The 17,991-nt window shown below is 44.6% G+C and overlaps 1 protein-coding gene across 1 annotated transcript; it reads left to right on the top strand.

Annotated features, from left to right (window-relative positions):
* Positions 1-1,430: 1,430 nt before the first annotated feature.
* LOC144497888 (tumor necrosis factor ligand superfamily member 6-like) lies at positions 1,431-6,510 on the top strand. The gene is made up of 4 exons (XM_078219330.1): positions 1,431-2,141; positions 2,242-2,281; positions 2,730-2,786; positions 5,102-6,510. Exons 1-4 carry the CDS (start codon positions 1,905-1,907, stop codon positions 5,503-5,505), a joined length of 738 nt encoding a protein of 245 aa, XP_078075456.1. The 5' UTR covers positions 1,431-1,904; the 3' UTR covers positions 5,506-6,510.
* The last annotated feature ends 11,481 nt before the right edge of the window (positions 6,511-17,991 follow it).

Genomic DNA, 17,991 nt, shown 5'->3' with positions numbered 1-17,991 from the left:
TGGGTGGACAAGTGGCAATTAACACTTGTGCCATGCAAGTGCCAAGAAATGACCATCATCAACAAGAGAGAATATAAGCACCCTGTCTTGACATTCAATGGCATTTCCATTGCTGAATCCCCTATCAACATCCTGAATGCTATCATTGACCAGAAACTGGACTAAGCTAGCCATATAAATACTGTGACTACAAGAGCGTGTCAGAGGCTGGAAATCCTGCAGAGAGTAACTCACCTCCTGACTTCCCAGTGCCTCTACAGGACCTACAAGACACAGGTCAGGATTGTGATACTCTCCACTTGCCTGGATGGGTGCAGCTTCAAAAGCATTCAAGAAAGTCGACACCATCCAAGACATAGCAGCCCGCATGATTAGCATCTTATCCACAAACATTCACTCCCTCTAGCACTGACACATAGTAGCAGCAGTGTGTACCAACTACAACGTGCACTGCAACAACTCACCAAGGCTCCTTAGACAGCACCGACCAAACCTGTGATCTCTGCCACCTAGAAGAGCAAGGCAGCCAATGCATGGGAACACCACCACCTCCAAGTCTCTCACCATCGTGTGGGTTTGAGCAGAACTCAAACCTTGGCCTGTGATACGTGAGCCTCCTCCACTCTTGAAGGAGGGACCATCATACACCATAGAAAATGCAGAACTGTGGGCTTGACTTTTGTGTAACTGAGCCATGCAACAGGACTATATCACTTTTCCTTCATTGTCACTGGGTCAAAATCCTTGAACTCCCTTCCTAACCGCACTGTGGGTGTATCTACACCACATGGACTGCAGCAGATCACGAAGGCAGCTCACTACTGCCTTCTCAAGGACAATGAGGATTGGGCAATAAATGCTGACCTAGTCAATACTGCCCTCATCCCAGGAACAATTAAATAAAAAAAACATTTTTCTATCTTCTTAATTAATAAGGAGCTGATTATGTTTATTTACTTGACAAAAATTGGTCATTAACATTAAATAGAATATTTTAAGAGAGACATTACATCATGTATTGCAGTAAATTAATTCACAGAGAGGGCAATTCATGAGGCAACCACCTCACGCCAGGACATTTGGAGGCAGGAAAATGCATCTTTTGAAAGTGCAACACTCAGGGATGTATGTTTTTTAAACAATCCTGCAATGCCAAAGAGAGTAACTCTGCAATGAGAAGTGTTACTGTGTCAGGTTGGCCAATTCATATACTTCCCTCTGGCCTCCCTCACCCAACACAGTCCACTCCCAATAACACAGTATTAAAAATGTGGTTGGGCTGCAAAGGACATGTTGAGCTCCGACATTTGAACTGCTACCCAGTGTGTGTGTATCAATATGATTTGCGATGTCTTAGTGACGAGTCTAAAGCCACAAATGGCTTAAAGCCGTGACTGCAAAAACAGCTTAGGCACAAACCACAAGTCTTCAATGCAAATGTGATCATAGAACATAGAACAGTACAGCACAGAACTGGCCCTTCGGCCCACGATGTTGTGCCGAGCTTTATCTGAAACCAAGATCAAGCTATCCCACTCCCTATCATCCTGGTGTGCTCCATGTGCCTATCCAATAACCGCTTAAATGTTCCTAAAGTGTCTGACTCCACTATCACTATCACTGATCAGTTGATAAAACGCATACATTTCTCTCAAGTAACTCGTGGAAACGTTTTGTCGGCTGCTGTCACACTTCAATCAAATGTGGGTGTGTGCGTGGGCCACACTCAGAACGGATTCTCACTATAAAAACCCAGCCTGGGCGTTTGAGCAGAACTTCAAAGCCTGGTCTGTGGTACGTAAGCCAGTGGATTACTCCGCTCTTGGAGAGACTTACCGAAGGAGAGATCATCGTACACCGCAATAACTACAGAACCGTGGGCTTGTCTTCTGTGGAGCTGCACCATGCAACAGAACTACCTATATCCACAAGTGTTCATGGTGGATGGAGGTCCAAACCTCAATCCTTATGTGCCTCCACCAGCCTGGGCACCACCCACATTGAAGAAAAAGAGAAAACTGGACTGGAGGACTGCGGGTGTCATCTTGCTTCTGAACCTGGTCCTCCTAGCACTGGCAGGGCTGGCTCTAGGGACGGTCTATTTGCTGGATCTACGCAAGGAGATCCAAGAAATGAAACAGGTACAATCTCCATGCAGAATAATGGAAGGTGGAGGTGGGAAAACAGGCAATTGAAACCAGAACCTGCAAACTAACCCTTTCCCCCCCTTTTTTTTATCAGGAAAATGGAGGCAAGGTTCCAGTTGCAGAGAAGATTATTGGTGAGTGTGAGACAATTAACTGCAAATGTGCAATATTTTATGAGTAGGAGGTGAACGTCTATTGGGACCCCTAGCACACATTAGAGAATTCACATTCTGTTTTAGGATGGGACCAGATAATTGGGAACTTCTGAAGAGAATGATAATATAAGAAAGGCAATGCATGGTAATTCAGCATCAAATTGGATGGAAATTAACAATGGGAATATGGGCAACCACAGAGACACTTATTTTGATGTATCTTTGAATGGGTAGGAGTGTGGAAAATGCTGGTTTGATTTCATTTCTTGTAACCTGACATTGAACTGAGACTCAAAAATAATGTTCCTTCACAATCAGTTTGTTGATTCAATCAAACTAACCATCTCGCAAAAGAAAGATAAAATAACTGTTTGTTCAGACTGTGGTGCTCTGTCACTTATTGCTATGCATTCATTTCTTTCAATAGGAGCTCAGAACATCACAAAGCCACCCAAGGATCTCAGAGCAGCAGCACATGTCACAGGTCAGTAACTCATAATCGCTACATAGAAAGAACTGAATGGACGTATAATAAAGGGAATGTGAAGGGGGAAAAGGGACAGAAAGGGAAATAAAAACTAATGTGCAGAGAAGCAAAGATAGGTCAAGCAAGGCAGTGAATCCAAATGGGAAGGTGAGCATTGCAGATATGGAGGGGAGGGAAGGTGAGGCAGCAAGCATCAGGAGTAGGAAACCAAAGCAAATTTGACAGAAGTAAATCTGTAAAACCAAGGAATAAAATGTAGGGTAATCATTTCAAAGATTGTTCCTATGAAAAAAAGCAAAATACTGTGGATGCTGGAATCTGAAACAAAAACAGAAAATGCTGGAAAATCTCAGCAGGTCTGACAGCATCTGTGGGGAGAGAATAGAGCCAATGTTTGTACAGATGCTGCCAGACTTGCTGAGATTTTCCAGAATTTTCTGTTTGTGGATCGTTTCTATGAAGAATGGTTTAAATCAGTGACAGGTTAAGCTGCTTTTCCAGTAGTGGACTCTGGCATTTGATCTGACTGCGGCAAACAGAAGATTTTTTATTGCCCTTAGATTTGTGCAGTGCAGGGCACCAACAGCGCCTCCTGCACTCAGGAATTGTCTGAGGCAAAGTTAAAAGACTTTACATTGGTTCTGGCCAGAGGAGGAGTGCTTCCAGAGTGTCTGATTAGAAGTTTTCAAAATGATAAGAATTGATAAAATGAAAGCAAATTACTGTGGATGCTGGAATCTGAAACCAAAAGAGAAAACGCTGGAAAATCTCAGCAGGTCTGGCAGCATCTGTGAGGAAAGAAAATAGCTGATGTTCTGAGTCCAGATGACCCTTTGTCAACGTTCAAGAATTGATAAAAGTTCATTCAAACTTTCCGTGCTGACAAAACCTACAAGCATTGGGGGACAGCATCATTTAAGAGTCAGAAAATTAAGGTTTCACAGAACGGAGAAACAGTCATATGGACCAAGTTGTAGAAGAAGACCATTGAGCCTTATCATAAAATCTGACTGAAGAGATAAGGCCACATATTTCCAGTTAGTGTGTGAAAGGATTGAGGGATAATAATGAGAAGGAAGTTGGACTACTATCAACAAAGAATGCATGGATTTGTAGGACCTTACCTGTTCCTGGTCTTCTTTTGTCTGAGGTTCTCCAAGATCAGGCAAACTTGCTACTTGATAAAAATCAAAAGGAAGGAGTCTAACAACACCAGGTTGGACTTTAACCTGGTGTTGTTAGACTCCTTACTGTGTTTACCCCAGTCCAACGCCGGCATCTCCACATCAAAAATCAAAAGGTGCAGTGCTACTAAGTTACCACTAGCTGTCGCCAATGCAATGTGTAACTGCGGTATCTATTGCCTGTCACAGTATGTCAAATTCCCAATTCTTCTCAATCTTGATTTTTTGAATCTGGTTTTAGATTTCTGAAAACTATAAATTGAAGTCTGAACACACTTGTTTTGCATCAATTTACATTTTAAGTATCTATTTTTTTCAGCTATGAGAGAAAATAAGGAATTTATATGCTTGTTCGCAGGTGTAATTAATACAAGTTCCCATTAAATTATGAAAGGAATGGGATGTTAGTTGACCACAAAGTTGGTTTTAATTTACAGGCCTGTGATTCAATGGAACCGACGATCTATATTTTGATGTTTTTTGTTCCTCACCTAGCTGCAGCCTTCCAATGCTGTGGGAAGCATATTGGCCAGCATTTTCCGGTCTCTCATGCCCTGCTACCGGTGCCAGCAAGAATGGAGATTTTTGGTGCTCAGCCAAATCTCCATTCACTGCAGCGGGAGCAGAGAATCCCAGCCATGAGTGAGGCTGGAAAATTCTGGCCATTGAGTTAGGAATAATATAGCAGTTTCCATATCCATTTGAATTAGACATGACATCACACTTAAAATTCCATTCACTGTGACATAATAATCCTTACCAATCAGCTGCCTCAAGCATTTAGTCTCTGTCACCCTGGTCGCTTAGGTAATAGAAGTATTCCAAATAACACTTCAAACTGAATATTGAGTGCACATTGTGTTTAACCACATTCTGTGATTTGGCTCTGGAACGCACTGCCTGTAAGTGTGGTGGACGCAGGTTTAATCGAAGCATTCAAGATGGCATATTGGTGGTTACCTGAATAGAAACAATGTGCAGGGGTACAGGGAAAAGACAGAGGAATGGCATGATGCTTATTTGGAATGCCGATGCAGATGGGCCAAATGGCCTCCTTCTGTGCTGTAACAATTCTGCGAGTCTGCTAAGTCCGATTGTTAATCTTTATTTGCAATGATTTTGTTGCAGGGTATTCAGTCCCTGCAGGTACCAACCCACTCATGTGGGATGATCGGAGAGGCCATGCCTTCACCAGACGGGTGCAGTATAAAGATAGAGGCCTGGTCATCAATGAAACTGGAATTTTCTTTGTTTACTCGAAGATTTATTTCCGATCACACCAATGCGAAGTAGACAAGAACTTGGAGCACATTGTTTTCAAACGAACAGACCGCTATCATAAAGATGTGATTCTAATGGAAAGCAAGAAAACAAACTACTGTTTGGGGAATGGAAAGGAATGGGCTACAAACAGTTATCAAGCGGGAATAATACGCCTTTCAAAAGGTGAATCCATTTACGTCAATGTGTCGGATTCAAAGCTGGTTAACTTTGATGAGTCCAAGACTTTCTTTGGATTGTATAAACTTTAATTCACGTCGCTAAATTATATATTATTGAGAAGCTGAAATAACTCTATTTAAAAATAAATTAAAAATGCACTCTAACCACTCATGTCCCGAACACCACCATTAAAATCTTTAGGCTTTGATTCATTCCAAGATCCACAGTGTCATTTCCTAATTGGAAGCAGAGTTGCGAAGGCTATTTCTCAGAGGATCAAACTGTTTCCCCCCCCCCCACCCCCAAAGCCACCACTCGCCACCTTTGTACTTCCCCAGTGGCTCAGCCTGAGAAAGAATATTTGCCCTGTGAGGTAAAGGGTGGGTGGAGAGGATACAGAGTGAAAAAAGGTGACATGAGTTGAGTGAGCTGGTGCACTGATGCACTGCAATGCCACACAACTTCCAGTCAAATATCTCTGCTGACTATTGTCTGTTGATCCATCAAACATTGGCAAATGGATCGTAATATGCAGCAGATAACAACTGATTGGAAATGTTATCATAACATGCTTGCACATTATTTAAAAATTCGAGGAAAATATACATGCAACAAATAGGACTGTGCAAACACAGGAGAAGATCACCCTGTGTCCTGCTCACAGTTATACTTGGAACTGAAGTGGCAGTGATAACCTTTGACATGTGACAAACCTCTTGGCCTTAATAAGTATCAGAAGCCTGCTTAAATTAGGTTAAAGTGCAAATAGAATTGGCTGTGTTGTACAATGCAAACTCAAAATGTAGAGAGGCTTTGCCTGAGAAAATGCACCCTTGTGTATGGATTGTATGTGGGCTCATGGCATTACTGATTTGTCACTGTTCTATGTGAATGAGTACCTGTGGCAGCAAAGCATGTCCGAAAGGACGGTCCCTTTGGCTTTATGTCACTTTAAAGCACAGCACACTATGGGAATCAATTTATGATTTGTTTTGTGCAATAATAACTTCCACAATGACAATTGTAGAATGTAAATCTTAGATTTGTTTATTTTTATATAAGACAAATTATTTATGAATAAAATTGAATTTTGGAAAAAAATACTATAGAAATGAGTAAAGATCTGTGCTTAAGAATCAATTAGCATACTTTTCATTTCCTTTTTACAAGAGATGTAATATTCTGATTTGTTTTCTTCCCTTTTAAAAGTAATTTTGTACAAGTCACCCTGATATCATACTTAAAATTCCATTCACTTCAACATAATAATCCTTACCAATTAGTTGCCCATGCAGATACATTTGCCTCAAGCATTTGGTCTCTGTCATCCTTCAGCCCAAAATAGGGCTGTCTCAAAGGTATCTGTCAGGTTGAGAGGAGATTAAAAGTAAGTTAGTATCCCCTCCATTTTTCCCTGTCTCTTCCCCTGTTCTGCTCCTTCCATCCCAGTGAAACAGGCCCCAGCTTCTCTAGAATGACCTTGCTAAGACCAGGAGCAAACCCTTCCACAAGATGGCCACTTCTCGAGGCCCAGATTTATTTTATTATTCATTCATGGGATGGGGGATCACTGACTAAGCAAGCTTTTACTGCCCATCCCTAATTGCTCCTGAGAAGGTGGCGCATGGGTCGCATTCCCGAACAGATGCAATCAGGCTGGTTGTAGGTACACCCAAAGGAGCAGCTGTTAGGAAGAGTGCTCCAGGATTTTGACCCAGTAATAGTGAAGGAACGGTGATATATTTACAAGTCAGGACGGTGAGTGGTTTGGGGGAGGGGAACTTGTGGGTAGTGATGTTCCTTGTCATTCTCTGTGGTAGAGGTTGCAGGTTTGGAAGGTGCAGTTGAAGAAATCTTGTTGAGTTGCTGCAGTGCTTCGTGGTAGATGGTATAGATTGCTGCTGTTGTGCGTTGCTGGTGGAGGGAGTGGATGTTGAAGGTGGTGGGAGGGCTGCCAATCAAGTGGGCTGCTTTGACTGGATGGTATTGAGTTTCGTGAGTGTTGTTGGAGTGGAATTCATTCAGGCAAGTGGAGAGTATTCCATTGTACCTTGTAAATGGTGGACAGGCTTTGGGGAATCACAAGGTGAGTTACTGTCTGTAGAATTACCAGACTCTGATCTGTTGATGTGGCCATAGTAGTTATATGGTTGCTCCTGTTCAGTCTGGTCAATGGTAACCTCCAGAATGTTGATAGTGGGGGATTCAGCAATGGTAATGCCGTTGAATGTCAAGATGAGATGCTTATATTCTTTCTTGTTTTTGGTGGTCATTGCCTAGCACTTGTGTGGCACGAATGTTACTTGCCGTTTATCAGCCCAAGTCCAGATATTGGTCAACTCTTGCTGCATTTGGACATGAACTGCTTCAGTATCTAGGGAGATATGAATGGTGTTGAACATTGTGCAGTCATCAGCGAATATCCCCTCTTCTGACCTTATGATGGAGGGAAGGTCACTGTTGAAGCAGCTGAAGATGGTTGGGCCTAGAGCACTACCCTGAGGAACTCCTGTAATAATGTCCTGGGGCTGAGATTGACCTCCAACAACCACAACCATCTTCCTTTGTGCCAGGTATGACTCCAACCAGAATAGTAGCATGGGTTGGAGGCGGGGGTGGGGAGGAGGGGTGGCGGTGGCACAGTCCATATATCACCATTCAATATGATCATGGCTGACCCTCTGCCAATGCCATTCTCCTGCACTCTCCTCATACCCCTTGAAGCCTTTAGTATCTAGAAATCTATTTCCTCTTTAATATATTCAGTGACTTGGCCTCCACAGCCTTTTGTGGTCGTGAACTCAATAGGTTCACTACCCTCTGGGTGAACATATTTCTCCTCATTTCTGCTCACATTGCCTACCCTGTACCCTGAGACTGTGACCCCTTGTGCTAGAGTCCTGAGCCAGGGAAAACACCGTCCCTCCATTCAGTCTATACTGCCCTGTCAAAATTCTGTACGTTTCAATGAGATCCCCTCTCGTTCTTCTAAATTCTAGTGAATACAGGCCCAGTCAACCAAAAGTCTCCACGTACCATAATCCTGCCAATCCTAGGAACCAGTCTGGTGAATATTTGCTACACTCCTTCTAGGGCAAGTATATCTTCTCTTAGGTCAGGGCACTAAATCTGCACACAATACTCCAGGTATGGTCTCACCATGGCCTTGTACAGCTGCATAAAAAACACAAGAAGTAGCAGCAGACTCTCAAGCCTGCTCCATCATTCAATACGATCATGGCTGATCTTGTCTCGGTTTCAACTAAATTTTCCTGCCAGTTTTCCATAACTCTTCAACCCATTACTAATTAAAAATCTGTCTATCTCCTCCTTAAATTTACTCAATGTCCCAGCATCCACCGCACTCTGGGGTAGTGAATTCCACCGATTCACCACCTTTTATGACAAGTAGTTTTTTCCCATCTCTGTTTAAATCTGCCAGCCCTTATCCCAAAACCATGACCACTTGTCCTAGGTTGCCCCACAAGAGGAAACATCCTCTCTATTGTCAATTCCTTTAGCATCTATATTCCTCAATTAGATCATCACTCATTCTTCTAAACTCTAGAGAGTATAGGCCTAAACTGCTGAACCTCTCTTCAAAGAGGTTATACACTTTGGAGGAAATAATAACAAATGGGATTACTATCTCAATGGAAACAAATTAAAACATGCTACCGTGCAAAGGGACCTGGGGGTCCTTGTGCATGAGACGCAAAAGCCCAGTCTGCAGGTACAACAGGTGATCAAGAAGGCAAATGGGATGTTGGCCTATATTGCGAAGGGGATAGAATATAAAAGCAGGGATGTCTTGATGCACCTGTACAGGGCATTGGTGAGGCCGCAGCTGGAATACTGTGTGCAGTATTGGTCCCCTTATATGAGGAAGGATATATTGGCATTGGAGGGAGTGCAGAGAAGGTTCACCAGGTTGATACCGGAGATGAGGGGTTTGGATTATGAGGAGAGGCTGAGGAGATTGGGTTTGTACTCGTTGGAGTTTAGAAGGATGAGGGGGGATCTTATGGAGACTTATAAGATAATGCGGGGGCTGGATAGGGTGGAGGCGGAGAGATTCTTTCCACTTAGTAAGGAAGTTAAAACTAGAGGACACAGCCTCAAAATAAAGGGGGGTCGGTTTAAGACAGAGTTGAGGAGGAACTTCTTCTCCCAGAGGGTGGTGAATCTCTGGAATTCTCTGCCCACTGAGGTGGTGGAGGCTACCTCGCTGAATATGTTTAAAGCGCGGATGGATGGATTCCTGATCGGTAAGGGAATTAAGGGTTATGGGGATCAGGCGGGTAAGTGGTACTGATCCACGTCAGATCAGCCATGATCTTATTGAATGGCGGGGCAGGCTCGAGGGGCTAGATGGCCTACTCCTGCTCCTATTTCTTATGTTCTTATAAGACAAACCCCTCAGCCAGAATTCTCCTATTGTTCATGCCAATGGGATTCTCTGGTCCCACTGACAGCACCCCGCTGCCCACCATTTTCCCGGCGGTGTGGGGTGGCTTCAATGGGAATTCCATTGATAACAGCTGGACCAGAGGATCCTGCCACCAACCAATGGCACACCGCCTCCCACCACTGAGAAACAAGCATCTGGGAGGCCGGAGAATCCCACCCCCCTTCTCTGAAATCAATCTAGTGAACCTCCTCTGAACTGTCTCCAATGCAATTACATCCCTCCTCAAGTAAGGAGACCAAAACTGTACATAATACTCCAGGTGCAGTCTCACTAGTGCTTTGTAAAGTTGCATCAACATTTCACCACTTTTATATTATATTCATAGAATCATAGAATCCTTACAGTACAGAAGGAGGCCATTCGGCCCATCGAGTCTGCACCGACCACAATGTCGACCACCAACCACCTATTCCGGTAATCCCCATGACACTAGGGTCAATCTAGCATGGCCAATCAACCTAACCTGCACATCTTTGGACTGTGGGAAGAAACCGGAGCACCCGGAGAAAACGCATGCAAATGCCCAACTTCCATTTGCCTTCCTTATTGCCTGCTGTGCCTGCATACTAGTTTTCTGCGATTTATGCACGAGGACACCCAGATCTCTCTGCACTGAAGCACCTCTGAAGTTCCTCTCCATTTAGATAATAAATTGCCTTTCTATTTTTCCAACAAAAATGGATAACCTCACACCTATCCGTGTTAAACTCCATCTGCTAACTTGCCGCCCACTCACCTAACCTATCCATATCCATATATAAATTGCTTATTTCTTATTGCAAACTACTGACCCACCTATTTTAGTGTCATCTGCAAGTTTGGCTATCGTACATTCTATCCCTATATCCAAGTCACTAATATAGATTGTAAGTAGTTGGGGACCAATTACCAAATCCTGTGGCATCCCACTGGTTACATCTTGCCAACCAGAAAATGACTCATTTATCCCGACTCTCTGCTTTCTGTTGGTTAGCCAGCCCGCTAATAAATTACCCCTAACCCTGAGTGATCTTACCTTGTGTATTAACCTTTTGTGCGGCACCTTATCAAATGCATTCTGGAAGTTCAGATATACTACACCTACAGGATCCCCATTATGCACTTATTGCATCTTCGAAAAACTCCAACAAATTAGTCAAATGTGAGTTGCCCTTCACAAAACCATGCTAACTTTAATGGATTGCGTTTTGACTTTCCAAACGTCCTGTTATTACTTCTTTAATAATGGAGTGTAACAATTTGCCAACGGTAGATGTTAAACTAACTGGTCTATACTTTCCTACTTTCCTCTCCACTGGAATGCTTCCTGCATCCAGGGAATTTTGGAATATTATAACCAATGGATCTGCTATCTCCGCTGCCACTTCCTTTATGACCCGAGGATGTAGGTCATCAGGCCCTGGGGGCTTTTCTGCCTTCAATCCCAATAGTTTGCTCAACACTTTTTCCATATTAATGATGATTGCACTAAGTTCCTTTCTTTCTATTACTTCTGCATTTTCTGTTATTATTGGGATGGTACTAGTGTCCTCCAGCATGGAAACTGAGGCAAAATACTAGTAAGAATGTACCCCAGTCCAATGCTGGCATCTCCACATCGCAAAATACTAGGCCAGATTCTCAGACCTCGCCCGCAGTTGGGATTCTCCAGTCCCACTGCAGTGAATGGAGCTTTGGCTAAGTGCCAAATTCTCCATTCTTGCTGTCAGTGGCAGCTGGCCATGAATGGCCAGAGAATTCCATGATGTGGAGATGCCGGCGTTGGACTGGGGTAAACACAGTAAGACTTTTAACAACACCAGGTTAAAGTCCAACAGGTTTATTTGGTAGCAAATGCCATTAGCTTTCGGAGCGCTGCTCTGCAGCGAAAAACCGCACCGACCGCCTCAGAAGACAAACATGGGACACGATGGACAGAGTACCCTTCGTCGTCCAGTACTTCCCCGGAGCGGAGAAGCTACGGCATCTCCTCCGGAGCCTTCAACGTGTCATTGATGAAGACGAACATCTTGCCAAGGCCATCCCCATACCCCCACTTCTTGCCTTCAAACAACCGCACAACCTCAAACAGACCATTGTCCGCAGCAAACTACTCAGCCTTCAGGAGACCAGTGAGCACGACACCACACAACCCTGCCACAGCAACCTCTGCAAGACATGCCAGATCATAGACACGGATGCCATCATCTCACGTGAGAACACCGTCTACCAGGTACACGGTACAGACTCTTGCAAATCGGCCAATGTTGTCTACCTGATATGCTGCAGGAAAGGATGTCCCGAGGCATGGTACGTTGGGGAAACCATGCAGACGCTATGACAATGGATGAATGAACACCGCTCGACAATCACCAGGCAAGACTGTTCTCTTCCTGTGGGGGAGCACTTCAGCGGTCACGGGCAATCAGCCTCTGATCTTCGGGTAAGCGTTCTCCAAGGCGGCCTTCACGACACACGACAGCGCAGAGTCGCTGAGCAGAAACTGATAGCCAAGTTCCGCACACATGAGGACGGCCTAAACCGGGATCTTGGGTTTATGTCACACTATCAGTCACTCCCACAGCTTGCCTCCTGGACTTGCAGAATCTCACTGGCTGTCCTGTCTGGAGACAATACACATCTCTTTAACCTGTGCTGAATGCTCCCTCCGCTCACATTGTCTGTATCTTTAAGATCTGGTTGGCTGTAGAGATTTGCATTCTAATCAGTATTCTGTAACTTGATTTTGTGTCTCTGTGCCCTGTTTGAGAGCAAATTTCCACTCCATCTGACGAAGGAGCAGCGCTCCGAAAGCTAATGGCATTTGCTACCAAATAAACCTGTTGGACTTTAACCTGATGTTGTTAAAACTCTTACAGAGAATTCCAGCCATTGATTTAACGGCTGTGATTATCCGACTGTGTTCACCCAGAGCAGAATACATTGGGGTGGTGTGGGGTCAGATAATTGTGGTTGAGGGTTTTTTTTATTCATTCGTGGGATATGGGCATCACTGGCCAACATTTATTTCCCTTCCCTGAGGGCATTTAAGAGTCAACCACATTGCTGTGGATCTGGAGTCGCATGTAGGCCAGACCAGTTAAGGATGGCAGATTTCCTTCCCTAAAGGGCATTAGTGAACCAGATAGGTTTTTATGACAATCAACAACAGTTCCATGGTTATTGTCAGATTCAACTTAATTCCAGGTTTTTATTGAATTCAAATTTTACCATCTGTTATGGTGGGATTCAAACCCGGGTCCCCAGAGGATTACCCTGGGCCTCTGGGTTACTACTCCAGTGACAATACCACTACACCATCACCTCTCCATAGCATATTTAGCACCGGTATGAACCCCCATTAGGATTCTCCCAGCCACTGCACCCAGACATAATCCGGTTAGCATATGTAAATAAGCATTTAAGATGCTAAGTCGATTTCAAGCCAGATTCTCCCTGCTCCCGGGATTCTCCGACCCTCTTCCTCTCTGGAATGTATTTTAGTTGGGAGGAATTGACCATCTCCTTAAACATCTGCCACTGATCATCAACTATCCTACCTTTTAGTCTTCCTGCCCAGTCCACTAAGGCCAAATGTATCTTCATGCTTGAGCAATTACCTTTGTTTAACTCCAGAATGCCGGTGTGGGACTCCAGTTTCTCGTCCTCAAATTGAACTTGAAATTCTAGCATGCTATGATCACTCTTCCCTCGAGGATCCTTAACCATGAGATCATTAATTAATCCCTGCTCATTACTCAAGAATCCCTCCTCATTGCGCAACATAAGACATCCTTGCTCCTGTACTCAAATCCTCTCAATATTTGCTCGAGTCTTCATCTCTTTCAGTAGCCCAAATAGTTTGAGAAGGGCTTCTAAAATAATTGCAGTAAAATAGCATTTTTCATCACCACATATGTCGCAAAGTTTATTACAGCTCATGACCTTTTGAAATGTATATCAACATTTCCCAATCTATCACCATTTAAATAGTACTCTGCCATTCTGATTTTCCAATCAAAGTGGATACCTTTACATTTATGCACGTTATATTGTATCTGCCATGTATTTGCCCACTCACTCAACTTGTCTAAATTGCCTTGAAGCCCCTTTACACCCGCCTCGCCATGCACAATTTCCACCTAATTTTGTGTCATCAGCAAACTTGGAAATGTTAAACTTGGTTCCCTCATCCCAATCCTTGATACATATTGTGAATAACATTGTCAGCTGTGGTTCAGTTGGGAGCACTCTTGTCTTCAAGTTAGAATGTTGTGGGCTCAAATACCACTCTAGGGCTGGGATATTCCAGGCCTTCAGAAAGTCGATGGACTTTTGGCAGTCACGAGCAGGACTGGGAAATCCTGGCGTAGCTCTTCAGTACCAAAGTTAAGGCTGACATCACTGAAGGGATGCTCCGCTGTCAGAGGTGCCGTCCTTCAGATGAGGCATTGAATTGAGGTCCTGCACGTCCTGTCAGGTGGATGTAAAAGATCCCATAACCCTGTTATAAAGAAGAGCAGCTGAGTCATCCCCCAATCAACATCACATTGGTTGCTGAGCACAAAATGGCTGCTTTGTTTCCTACATTACAACAACGGGCCAAATTCTCCTGAATTGGGACTAAGTGCCCGTGCCAGTGGGAAATGGGAGTGCTGCCAGTGTCTGTCAGGTGGGATTCATCAAACTCAAAGATATTAATCAGCTAATTTCACCGTCCAACCCTGCTGTTCTGAGATCGGGTCGCCATTTTAAAGGGCAGCACAGTCTCCAGGCTTGGAGACAGGTTCCCCTCCCCTCAAAAAAATGAAATAGTGCACCCTCCCATTGACCAGGGAGCACCACCAACCCCTCATCAAAGAGAGGCATCCTCCCCCACCACCCACAAATAATGGCTCACCGCCACCACCCCCCCCACCTCACCACCAGACCATGTAGGCATGAGGATGACACGACCTGACACCCCACCCCCCTCAAACTCTCCACTCAGGCCCCCTTCCTCCTCAGACCCCCTACTGAGCCCCTTCAGACCACTCACCTTGGCAGTGCCAATGGTGCACTGCCCCGGCACCCTGACACCGACACATTGGCCTGGTGCCTTGGGCCCTGATGGGGTTCAAGGAGATCGGTCCAGTGGCCATTTTCCCCTATGCTGCTGCCAAGCTGCAGAGCAGGAGTCACACAGGGATCCTGGGGGTTGGGTGGACTCGGGCTGGGGACAAACGATTGACTTCACCACTCTCCCTGGCTGACCTGAAGATCACCTCTGGCATGGCGACTTCAGGTAGCCCTGTGATCAACATCTGCATTCCTGCCTGTCAGCCGCGCAAATTCTGAAGCCACTTTAACCTCCATGACCCCCAGTCACCTGGCAGCATTTTAAATCACTGCAGCACTCCATTCTGCAGCAGGGATTTCCCTTTCTCTCTGTCAGAAGCTGCCGGTGTGAGCAAACGCCTTTGAAGTCCTCTGATAGAGAGGAGGTGTCAATTTCACCTTGGGGGGGGGGGGGGGGGGAGGGGGTGTGTGGAGGGGGGTGGATTTGGAGGGGGGGGGCGGTTCCAGTCTGCACAGCTATGCACTCAACGCCAAAGGATTCAGGGGCAGCACGGTGGCACAGTAGTTGGCGCTGCTGCCTCACAGCGCCAGGGACCCATGTTCAATTCTAGCGTTGGGTGACTGTCTGTGTGGAGTTTGCATGTTCTCCCCGTGTCTGCGTGGGTTTCCTCTGGATGCTCCAGTTTCTTCTCACAGTCCAAAGATGTGCAGGTTAGGTTGATTGGGCATGTTAAATTGCCCCTTAGTGTCATGGGTATTAGCAGGGTAAATATGTGGGGTTACGGGGATAGGGCTTGAGTGGGATTGTCGTGGGTGCAGGCTCGATGGGCCAAATGGCCTCCTTCCGTACTGTAGGGATTCTATGATTGTTATCGCCCTCCAGCCACCTGCATTTATTTTTATTTCCCTTCATGGTTGACACCACCTCAAATGCCCCATTAATCCTGACCACAATGTAGCCAGAGTCTAATCCTGGTTGACGGCCTCTGGTTTCACTTCCTCTTTTGCAAACCACAAATATTTCTGTAACCAATAAACAACAGCTTTGAACGAAAATGATGACCACCTTGGGATATTGCAGACCTCTCAGGCATTGCTCCTGGATCACAGGATTACTTCCGGAATACCTATGATGCCTTCAAACGAGAGCTTTCAGATACTTCCTTGCAGAGCTTTCCCTCGTGGCCTCTTCTGTTTCAGCCTTGCTCATGCTGCAGTTCAAGAAGTACTGCGACAACTTTCCCCATTTCCCGGGTCCAGTACCCCAATCTCCTCCATCACTGTCATCACCAAATGCCAAAGGAACACCTTTAATAGTATTTCACTATGCTTCCTGCAACGCGGCCTGAACACATGCAAGTGGAAAACTGCTCACTTGAAAATTGAACAGACGGTGCTGGAAAAACTCAGCAAGTCCGTCAGCATCCATTAGGAAAAATGTTTTGAGTCATGGGCTCTTTGTCAGAACTGAAAGGAGGGAGAATGTTGGAACTGCAACAAAAAGTATCAACATTGATAACAAAAGACAGAGGACTTGGTGTGAGAGGAGGGGAGCGTTTTGCATTGAGGCAATACATGTATGGAATATTTAAAAAAAAGAATGGGAGATTTAAGATGGAGGAGAAAGGTCAAAATCTAGAGTTGCCAAACTCAACGTTGAGTCCTGAGGGCTGCAACATGCCCAATGAAAGATGAGATCCAACAACTTTAGGTTTATTGTTGCGTTGTTTACTTTTTATTGCAGTTTCAGTGGTTCTAACACATTCTCTCTCCCTTCAGTTCTAATGAAGAGTCCATGACTCGAAACGTTAACAGTGATAGAGAGAATCTGCCGGATCAGCTGTGTTTTTACAGCATCCTCCGTTCTAGTTTCAGATCCCAGCATCCGCAGTATTTTGTTAATTTCACCTGAAAAGTATTGCATTGGCCTTCAAATTAGCTCTGGTTCAGAACCCATCTTATATTTCTGCAATTGTTTCTATTGAGTGATTAATGTATACATATCCAGGGTCAAAGGATATGGGGGAAAGGCGGGATCAGGCTATTGAGTTGGAAGATCAGCCATGATCAAAAAATGAATGGTGGAGTAGGCTCCGAAGGGCCGAATGGCCCCCCTCCTGCTCTTATTTTCTATGTTTCTATGCAGTCCAAATTTGCAAAGCTGCAGCACACACGGGATGCACCAGTGTGTGCCATTCTTCTGCAGTTACGTCACGCAGGTGGTACAGGAAATAGCAAGTGATGCGACGGCCCTCACTCCCAACATGGTGCAGGTTCTCCCTAGAAGTATGTCATAATCCAAATTTGCACCCTCAGGGGGGAATTTTCCCGTCCCGCCCCCCCCCCACAAGAATCGTAGTGGGCGGGAGGAGGGCCATGCATAGGTTCAGCGACCTCGGGTGGGATTTTCCAGTTTTGGGGCGAGCGTGTCGAAAAATAGAAAAGGAAAGGGCTACTGTAAGATTGGCAGACTCTCCTAGGGTTATTGTTTAATCAACTTAGATGTAGAATTCACTTTAAATCAATGGGGAGCAAGTTTGTTAGTAATTGTAATGAGGTGTTTTAAATACTTTGTAGTTTTAAAGGTATATGTAATACCTTTAATTAGTCCATACATATAAATATATCTTCCATACATTTTTAGAAGGTAAACAAAGAAGCTTTGATGCAGTTATAGAGTGCCCTTTGATACTAAACATATGTTAGATACAGCCCTTTAAAGCACCCAACTGTTGGAATCACAAGGCCAGAAAGGACACTTAATTGCCTCACCAAACACCTTATCAGAAACAACTGATACAAGAGTGAGTTTTAATGAAGCTGCCTTCACAGTTTCTAAGCAAAGCAGAAAGATATTAATGTCTTAGCTAATGAAAGAGTTATGGTAGGGGATTTAGTGGGAACTGACACGAATTAATGGTAACATGATGACACCCTTGAAATTGTAGGTAGTGATAAAAAGCTCAGCCATTGAATTGATAAGCAATGTATACATGTGTTTCATTATGTTGGCAATAAACAAAACTTATCAGGGCTATAATCAGGGAATATCCTGAAGGCAAGTTGA

Source organism: Mustelus asterias, chromosome 8, assembly GCF_964213995.1.
Source record: "Mustelus asterias chromosome 8, sMusAst1.hap1.1, whole genome shotgun sequence".
Lineage (NCBI taxonomy): Eukaryota > Metazoa > Chordata > Chondrichthyes > Carcharhiniformes > Triakidae > Mustelus > Mustelus asterias.
Note: the sequence above shows the minus strand (reverse complement) of the source record. Positions and strands in the feature narration are given on the sequence as shown.

Bases quoted from the DNA above. Each gene is read 5' to 3' on its own strand.
- LOC144497888 (XM_078219330.1), top strand. From the start codon at position 1,905: ATGCAACAGAACTACCTATATCCACAAGTGTTCATGGTGGATGGAGGT. The intron at 2,142-2,241 runs GTACAATCTCCA...TTTTTTTATCAG, and splicing joins AGATCCAAGAAATGAAACAG to GAAAATGGAGGCAAGGTTCC. The intron at 2,282-2,729 runs GTGAGTGTGAGA...TTCTTTCAATAG, and splicing joins AGTTGCAGAGAAGATTATTG to GAGCTCAGAACATCACAAAG.